Source organism: Pteropus alecto, unplaced genomic scaffold, assembly GCF_000325575.1.
Source record: "Pteropus alecto unplaced genomic scaffold, ASM32557v1 scaffold45, whole genome shotgun sequence".
Taxonomy (NCBI): Eukaryota; Metazoa; Chordata; class Mammalia; order Chiroptera; family Pteropodidae; genus Pteropus; species Pteropus alecto.
The window spans coordinates 40,015,747-40,025,286 of NW_006442491.1; the positions used below are offsets into that span (position 1 = coordinate 40,015,747).

Below are 9,540 nucleotides of genomic sequence, written 5' to 3' on the forward strand. Positions count from 1 at the left end.
GCGGGGCCTCAGTCCCACGGCCGAGGGACTGGCACGACTCCCTGGAAATCCATGGCCAGCACCTGGCGGCCCCCTGGGGGGTCTCGGTCAGGACCTGGTCCTCGAGGTTTCCGGGCGTGCAGCAGAGAACGTTCTTCGGAGGCTTGACTGCTGCCAAAGGCACGCAAAGCTTCCAGAACCTTCTGTGCCAAGTGACTTGGCACCGCTCTTAATACCTGAGTCAAGTTGGTGCCCCACACTTTAGAAGTTCGTGCCCCACACCCTAGAAAGCGCAAGCAGCAGACTGAGCAAACCCGATCCAGCCGCCTCATATTTGAGCGGCGGGGTAAGCGGCGGCCAGTTCTCACGCACTGGGAGCCACCCTTTGAGACAGACTTTGTCGCAGCAAGTAAAAGGTCACAGTCATAGCGTGAGATGCAGGTGACCTGGGAGGACCTGGGATGTCCCATGTGGGCCTGGGTCTCCTAAGGCTCCTTCTGTGCCTTCCACCCGCCTGCCCGCTGCCCGCTGCCCACTGCCACCGCCCTGCCAGCTGTCCTCCTCAAGGAGTTTCGAAGCCCCATTTGCTGCTACTCAGCAGGGCCCCGGTGATGTGAACATTCTCATGGGCTTTTCAGCAAACAGATACTTGACAGCACAGCAAGCAAGCCTCGGCCCGCACCCCCGCAGCCGGCCGCGCTGAGCGGATGGCCTCGGTGCGGCTTTGAGAGGCACTGGTGTGGCGGAAAACACGCCAGCCGTGTCTGTGCCCAGACTGGTTAACGAGCCAAGGCCAGGCCCCCAGGACCCATCTTGGCGCTGCCAAGGGGAGGCCCTCCCCTTTGTGAGGCCACCTCCCCTGGCAGACGTGTTGGGGAGGCCGTCTCCCTAATCCGATCTAGGGTCTTCCAGCAGCCCGGCTGGTGCCAGCACTGCAGGACCGCCAGGAGCAGACAGGATGTTTCTCCAGGGGCTTCTGTTCCTCCAAGTTCAAGCTCAGACTGGCCTCTGCGGCTCTGGCCTCCAGGAGGGAAGGTCTTCCTCGTGGGGGGGCGGGGGGCAGGAACGGGCAGTGTCCTGCAGAAGCTACAGGCTGCCCACCTGCCCTCATCAGAGACAGGAAGAGAAGGGCCGAGGGGTGGGGCTGGAGCGCAGTGCGTCCGTGGCCCCCACCCCTGGCTGGCTTGGGGAATTTCACCCCAGACCCTCTCCGACCTGGCCACTCCACCCGACCTGGCCACCCCACCAGCTCTGCTGGTCACTGTCCGTGGTGCTGAACCCCAAGGCTGCTGAGGTTGGAGCCTTCTGTCCCCTTTCAGAGTCACCAGTGACTCCGGTCCAGCCTCTCCCAGAATTTCCAAGCCAGCGAGGAGCACGGGGACCACGGCGGAGCAGAGGGGGACCAGGGAAGGGGGAGATGGGCAGAGGCTCCGCCCTGAGAGGTCGTCGAGCTGAGAAGCATCATGATTCCGGGGGCGGCTCACACACAAGCATGGCGGGGTCTTCGGAAACGGTCCCGGCACGAAGCCGGCGATTGCTCTTCAGAAGAGTGTGGAATGGGCCGATGACCGTCGCAGTGAGAATCCCCTGGCCGACCAGAGGGCCACAAGCAGGACCAGGCTGCATCGCAGTCGGGCCCCCTCCCCTGCCAGGCCAGTCGCCCTTGTTTGCAGGCAGCCTGGCCCCGGGCGTCAGGCAGATGTGCTGCTGCCCGTCCGGCGGACCATCTCACCCCGTCTCCCTCACGAAGTGACCGATACTGGGGGACGCACAGCCATAGGAACGTTTGGAGGGCAAGACAGGAATTTCTCCCAGCGCTGAAATAATTCATTTTCTATCACTAAATTTTATAGCAAAATTTGATGGCAACGCCTGAATTTCTTTTTTAAAAAAATTCCAACTGGGTAATATGTATCTAGCAGCCTCGTCACTGATTTGCATGCTTTGACCTTTGCTCCACCTGAATACTTCTGCCGTGCGAGCTCTGCGTTAGGGTACAAGTTTCCAGGAACTAATTCAGGTTCTCTTAAGGGAAGAAAAGGGATACTTATTTTGCTCAAGAAAAGCTAAGTCCGGGAGTTATGGCTGCAGGCATAGCGGGATCCAGGAGCTGAGGGGATGACATGGCACTCCCCCGTCACCTGTGCTGGCTTCGGTCTTAGGCGGACCCTTCCCGCAAGGTAGGAAAATCGTGCCAAGGCCACAAAAGCAGCCCCCACCCAGCAGGTCCTTCCTGAAGGAAAGGCGGGCCTTCGTTGGACGAACATGATTGGCACAGTGACGCGTGGCCTGCGTTGATCCGAGAGGCCCCGCCCAGCCCTTTCCGACTGTGCCGATTGGCCGGGCCTGGGCCAGTTGGTGGAGGGGCGGGAAGCTCAGGGCGGCCGTGGGAAGGGACAGTGGACGCTGGACGGGCAGAGACAGCAGGCCCCGAGGGTCCAGCCTCCTGGCTTTGAGGCGGTCGCCCCCCTTCCCCTCCCCGGCTTGGACGCCATCTCCCCGCATACGAAGACGTCCCGGCCCCCGCTCTCTGTCCTGTCATCTCCTTGTCATTACACGTCTTCCAGGCGTTCCCGGAGCTGCCGAGCTGGCCCCGCGTGTCCGTGTCCCGGCACTGACCCCTCCCTCTGCCTTTCCAGAACTTTCCTGGTTATTCTCAGAGGGCTTTTTTTCCATGTGAATTTTAGAATCAGCTGTCTTTTCCCCAGTCACTCTCACGGTCACTGGACAAAGGCACCGGCCAGGCCCAGCTGGTCCGTGTCCGCGTCTCTGTCCGGGGTGCCGGCTCCCTCCCCTCCCCGTCGAGCCTCTCACCCCCCTGCGGCCACGTCTGCGGTTTCCCAGAGGCTTCGCACACGGCGGATCGGACATATTCCTCGTCGCTGGTTGCCAGGGTGGGGGGCAGGCTGCTCCCCTGTGCCCAGAAGCGGGGGTAGAGTGCGGGGAAGGAGTGCGGGCTGAGCCCCCATCCACGCTGTAAGCCTTGGCAGGAGAAGGCCGGCCCCTAGCTCAGGCATGCCCCCGACCCGGCACCCACTCCGTCCGCTTTGTCTGGGGCTCCAGGCAGGAGGGGCGGGGAAGCCAGGGCAAGGTGCCACCCCCTAGGAAGCCATCGCCGGTGCCAGCTTCATCTCCAGGCTGGGGGCCCAGCGTCCAGCCTCTGCCCCCCACACCCAGGACCTCAGGGTCTACAGCCTGGACTTCCAGCTGCGGGAGCCACTGGGGCCGTACACCGACCCCACAGCCCGTGGGCTGGCCCGGGAAGTAGCTGCTTTTGCTGCCTGCAGTCAGCGAGCTGTGGTATTTTAAATGTTTTGACGTTTAAAATTTGTGTTGGATACATTCATTCTGTTTAAAGTAACCTTGGCTGCGGTGACTCACAGGCAATCAGTTTGTCTTCTGGGCCCAGGTCTGGTGTCTCCCGGCGTCCCCCTGTGCCTCCCTGCACCCCAACCTGGCTGGAAGCCCCAGAAACCTCTGAGCTGCTGCTCGGCCCATGTCAGAACCCCATTGTCCTGCGGAATCACCTCTCCGGCCGTGGAACAACCTCCAGTGGGTCAAGGTCAAGTCCGGGTCCAGCCATCTCTGAGCTGGGGACTCAGCCCGTCAGCCTCTCTGAGACTCCGCTTCCCAGATCCTGAGCAGCCGTGGGAGCGGGAGGCTCTAACGAGAGGCTCTGAGAGGCGCTTGGTGGGGACCCGGCAGGGTCTTCTGCTCGTGTCCAAACTGACCGCAAGCCAGGCGAGAGGCGCAGGGCCTGGTCACCCTGGGTGGGGCAGGGCTGCCACGCGCTCAGGGGCCACATCTGTGGACTCTGTGTCCAGACCCGGGGACGTGGAGCCCGGCCCCTTGCCGCAGCCCAGACCCCTCGGAGCTTGCCCCCACGCTGTCTAGTGGCCGGACCTTGTGCAGAGGGCTCTGAGGGGTCAGGGCCAGGCGGAGGCCCGCCAGGGGCTGGGGCCGGTGTCCGCCCGCCGGCCCTGGGGATGGAGCGCCCCTCACGCGGGGCCTGACGGGCTGCGCTTCTCCGCCTCTGCAGATCAACACCTTCACGTCTTTCCTGTTCCCCATGGTGGCCATCTCCGTCCTCAACACCGTCATCGCTAACAAGCTGACTGTCATGGTCCGCCAGGCGGCCGAGCTGGGCCAGGCGGGCGCAGCCGGGGGCCCGCACAGCGCGTTCAGCATGTCCGTGGAGCCCGGCCGGGTGCAGGCGCTGCGCCATGGAGTCCGGGTGCTACGTACGTAACCGCCGGGCCCTCGGGGTCGGGAGGCAGCAGGGGCCCGCGGGGCAGCGAGCGCTGCACCCCCAAAGCGGCAGAGCGGAGAGATCTGGGCGCTGGGGCGCATCGGGGCCCAGATTCAGTGCTGGCTCCGGCAGGGGTCAGTGCGGCTCTTAGACACGTTCAGTCCCTTATCCATCCACTCGTTCATCCGTCCGCTCACGCGTTCGCTCATTCATTCATTCATCCGTCCATCCCACTCACGCATTCGCTCATTCACTCACCCACTCGATGAGTCTCCTGGGCACCGACTCTGGGTCAGACGGCTTGCAGAGCCAAGGCGGCAGAGGTGGGGTCACCCTTACGTTCCAGTGGGAGCACAGGCTCCGCCAGAGGAACCAGACGTGTACATCACACACATTCAGACAGGGATGAGCAGGTGACTAGCCCTGGCAGCCTGGAGGGGCTCTCTGAGGAGGTGACGTCCAGCTGAGATCAGCAGGACTAGGAACCTGTCTCTGCAACGAAGCCGCAGGCCAGGGGGATGGAGAGGGACACTAGGTGACCAATGCCCCCGGGGCAGGGCGCTCCCAGCGAGGAAGAGGGCTGGAGCCAGGAATGGAATCATGTGTCGTCCTTTGTGACTGGCTTGTGTCACTGAGCATAATGTCCTCAAGGTCCGTTTGTGCTAGAGCACGCATCAGAGTTTCTTTCCTTGTTGAGGCTGAGTAATATTCCGTGCGGATACATCCTATTGTGTTTGTTCTTTTATCCGTCACTGGACACCTGGGCGGCTTCCACTTTGCCCGTCGTGCATCACGCTCCTGCGGTGCCCAGGCGTCCGTTCGAGTCACCGATTCCGATCACGTGGGGCGTTCGCTGCATCACACGACAGTTCTGCTCTCAATGTTTGGAAGGACCGCTAGCTACGCCGTTCCTCAAAGTGGACGCACCATTTTACATTCTCACCAACAGTGGACAAAGTTTCGGTTTCTCCACATTGTCTTCAGAAACTATTATTTTCTGGTCCGTTTGCTTCTTTTGACGGCGGCCGCCCCGATGGGCGTGAGGTGGCACCTTAGGGGTTTGGCCCGCATTTCTCAGACGATCAACGGCGTGGAGCATCTTTCCACGGGCTCATTGGCCGTTCGTGTGTCTCCTCATTCCGCTCCTCTGTCCTTTGATACACGTTTTTTCATTTGAATTGTCTGCATTATCTATTGTTTCTTTCGTCGCCTGAGCCTTTGGTGTCATAGCTAAGAAATCATCGCCAAGTGCGATGCTGTGAAGTTTTCGCCCTGTATTTTTTTCTAAGGGTTTCATACGCGTAGTCCTTACATTTAGTTGTTTGATCCGCTTCGAGTTAGTTTTGTATATGGTGTAAGATAAGGGTTCAATTCCATCCTTCTGCATGTGGACACCCAGTTCCACAGCACCGTCTGTTGAAAAGACTGCCCTTCCCCTTCCCCCCCGAATGGACTGGGCACCTCGCTGGAAACCGCGGGGCCGGCTCTGCGCGGGCTCATCTCCAAGTCCCCTCTCCCAGCCCGTTGATCTATGTGTCTATCTTTCTGCCAGCCCCGTGCCGTTTTCATTTCTTTAGTTTTGTAGTAAGTTTTGAAATTAAGAAGTTGAAGCCTCCAGCTTTGTTCTTTGTTCTCCAGATTGTTTTGGCTGTTTGGGGCCCCCTGAGATTCCACACGAATTTCAGGACGGGTTCTTCTATGTCTGCGAAAATGTCCTCAGAACCCTGATCGGCAGCGCACCGACTTTGGGGGTCACTCTGGGTGCCGCTGTCGACATCTTAGCGGTGTCGAGTCTTCGGCCCGTGAGTGCGGGACACCTGCTTCACCCCCCCTGAGGCCCGTGTCTCTGTCTCAGGCGCCGTGGTCATCGCCTTCGTGGTCTGCTGGCTGCCCTACCACGTGCGGCGGCTCATGTTCTGCTACATTTCAGATGAGCAGTGGACCCCGTGAGTACCGGGGGTGGACGGGGGGCGGGTGCCAGCGGGGAGCGGGTCAGGCATCCCCCAGCGGGTCCCTGGGCGCGGCTGTGACTGGGCTGCAGGAAGGAAGTACAGATGCTGGGGAGCTGCTCGGAGGAGGGACAGGTGGCCGCGGAAAGGGAAGCAGGTCCTAGAAGAGTCCATGCAGAGACCAGATGGGTGAAGGGCTGGCTCTGCTGGACGTGGGAGGACAGGTGGCAGCTGGAGGGTCCCCTCGACCACCCGTGGCTGGAGGACTGGCCGGGAGGACGCCCGAGACGCAGGGAGAGCCACACTCACGCTGTGACACGTCACGGTGAGAGGACACACTGCCAACTCCGCGAAGGGAGAAGCGCGTGGAGGAGCCTGGGAGACTGGGCACGAGCTTCCGGAACCACGCCTGGCGAACTCCCCCAGAACGCTGCACCCCAGGAAGCTCCCAGGCTTTTTCCTGGGGGGTGGTCATATGGGCACCCTGCCTGGCAGACACCCAGTTCCAGACTCCCAGGGGGAAGCAGGTGTCTGCAAGCAGCTAAGGCCCAGGGAGGCCCTCCTACCAGGAGTTGTGGGGACCCCCTGAATCCATGTCCCCAGAGGCAGGCGAGGCTGCCTCAGGCCCACCGTGTGAGCTCTCCTGCACGTGACCCAACACCGGTCCAAGGTCACGGGTCCCCCAGATTGATGAGGAACAGTAGAGGACAAACCTAGGACAAATGCGAAGTTATAGGGAGCAGAGCGCAGCCCCTGTAAAGGGTTTCTGAAACTCAGGGGTGCCCGCTGAAGGGGGGAGCGCCTGGGAGGGAGGGAGACCCTGTGGGTCGGGGCAAACTAGCCGAGGGCGGGTGCACAGCTGTCCGGGACACTTGCTGGGGGTGCCTGCCCTGGGGCTGGAGTTCTGCAGAGGGAGGTGGGGTCGGGCAAAGCGGAGCGGCCACGCCCGGCCTGGGGAAGGCCGGCGCCTGGGACTCAGCCCGGCTGTCCGGTGCCAGAACTTGCAGGCAGAGCCCGGAAAGTCATTACGACACGTCCCCGGTGGCTTGTGAGTCGCCGCCTGTGGCAGCCGTGGGCCCCGGGCGGCGCCGAGCCGGTCTGAGCGCCCCTCCCGCCCCAGGGTCCTCTACGACTGCTACCACTACTTCTACATGCTGACCAACACGCTGTTCTACCTGAGCTCCGCCATCAACCCCGTCCTCTACAACCTCGTCTCCGCCAGCTTCCGCCAGGTCTTCCTGTCCACCCTGGCCTGCCTCTGTCCGCGGTGGGGGCGCGGGAGGAAGAGGCCGGCCTTCTCGAGGAAGGCCAACAGCGTGTCCAGCAACCACACCTTCTCCAGCAACGTCACCAGGGAGACCCTGTATTAGGGCTGAGGAGGGCAGGGGTGGGGGCAGGGAGGGGTCTGGGAGGAGTCTGGGTAGAGGCTGGAAGGAAGGAGGCTGGGAGGGGCAGGGGGAAGGTGGAGAGAGGGCAGGGAGGAGGCAGGTGGAGGCTGGGAGGGGGCAGGGAAGATGCAGGGAGGGGCAGGGAGGAGGCTGGAAGGAGGCTGGGGAGGGCAGGGAGGAGGCTGGGAGGGGGCAGAGGGGAGGCTGGGAGGGCCCAGGGAGGAAGCAGGGAGGAGGCTGGCCTGCGCTTGGTCTCCACTCCGCCCCTCTCCTGGGAGCTGGAATGGGGGTCAGCTATAGGCCTGCGCTGTGGCACCTGAGGCCTGGGGCCAGCTCCGTCTCCCCCTCCTCTCCTCTTTGAAAGGGGCTTCGCGCCCTCCTAGACCCAGGGGCCTTTAAGGAGGAGAAGTTAGTGCTGGCGATGAAAGGTTTGGGTTGGGCTGCACCCTTTGGGGGTGGGGGGTGGGGCAGGGACCCCAAGATGCGGCTGGGAGGAGCCAGGCTGTCCTGGAGTCCCAAGTGAAGGAGAGGGCCTGTGTCCCTCCTGCCTCTGGTCTGGCTCAGGGCCAAGGCCACCCCAGGCGAGGGACCCCCGACCTAAGGGTGATGCTGCAAAGCGAGGACATGCCCGAACAGCGACCGTCAGCCTGGCGTCGCGGGGCCTGGCCTCATCCGCTGCTGCCAGGGCCACCGTGCGGGGCTGGCCCCGCAGTCCCGCACCCTGGCCTCCCCCCACAACCCAGGTGGCCCAGGCCAGGACAGGGAGGTGCGGGTCCCCCTGTGCAGGTGTGCTCTGGCCGCCTGACGCCCCCACGGCAGAGAGGAGCTGGCAGCCCCGGCAGCAGGTGAGGAGCAAGAGGCGCGGGGCCAGGCAGCCCGCTGGCCGGCAGCCAGGCCAGGCCCAGCCTCGTCTGTCACCAGCCGCCAGACAGCAGCCCCAGCCCCGGGCTCCCGGCGCCTCCCTGGTCTGTAGGAGCTGGTTTCCAAACAGGACAGGACAGCCTGGCCCGGAGAAGGTCCCCGGAGCCAGGGGGCGGCGGGTGAGGAAGCCGCCTGGGCCAGCGGGCAGCAAGGGGCAGAAAGCCCGAAAGCCGGAGGCGGCCCCTTAACAGCAGCGTCTCCCTGGGCCCGGGAGACGGCCAGCCAGGCAGGCAGCCTGCACGGGCAGCGTGGATCAGGACTCAGGTGGCCTCACTCTAGCCCGCGGTCCCCGGACCCAGTTTCCCCCGCCAGACCTGGCCACTCTGCTGTGCACTGGTGTGTCCCTCAAACCCCAGAAAATCCTTCTTCAAGCCACAGGACCCTCAGTCCACCGAGAACTGGGGCGCAGAAGTCAGGTCCGCAAGCTGGTCCTCAGCCAGGCTGGAGGTGGCTGTCCCGGAGGACCCAGCCCACAACGGGCAGGGACAGTTCCCCGAGGGGCAGAGCGGGCTCGGGATGGAGACACCCCCGCCCCCAAGCCTGATGGACGTGCCAGGATGCGTCTGTAGCTGCAGCCCCAAGTCCAATTTACTGTTGCCATCTGTGCGCTCATGTAGGTAGGGATGCGTGTCCATGAGCCATGTCCACCTCTCCTGTGTCACCCCAGCTCAGTATCATCAGCTTCTGGCCTGGTCACATCGCCACTCCAGAAGCCAGCTCTGCGTGCCGGGCACAGGTCTGGTCTTAGAATCCAGCGTCTCGTGTGACTGGTCCCTGCGTATGGCAAAAATTCATCGCGTCATTGTACATCTGCTTAAACTCCCTCCACCCATCTCAATGTGCAGCCATCGACAAGAACAAACCTCCTGAATCTGTCAATAAAGGAGACTGTGGAACCTGCGACTGGACTCAGGTTGAAGGACCAATGAGCTTGTGCACATGCACTCATTTAGTACCCATCCGCCATTCCTTCATCCATCCATTCACTCACCCATCCACTCACCCATCCACTATCCCCTCACCCATCCACCATCCATCCATCCATCCATCCACC

The 9,540-nt window shown here is 62.6% G+C and overlaps 1 protein-coding gene across 1 annotated transcript in view; it reads left to right on the forward strand.

Annotated features, from left to right (window-relative positions):
• The window catches only part of NTSR1 (neurotensin receptor 1), a 20,907-nt gene extending 13,360 nt beyond the window's left edge, over window positions 1–7,547 (forward strand). The window contains exons 2-4 of the mRNA XM_006921961.1: window positions 4,019–4,220; window positions 6,084–6,174; window positions 7,298–7,547. Of these exons, the coding sequence (XP_006922023.1) occupies window positions 4,019–4,220; window positions 6,084–6,174; window positions 7,298–7,547 (543 nt within the window). The remainder of the gene's footprint in view (window positions 1–4,018; window positions 4,221–6,083; window positions 6,175–7,297) is intronic.
• The last annotated feature ends 1,993 nt before the right edge of the window (window positions 7,548–9,540 follow it).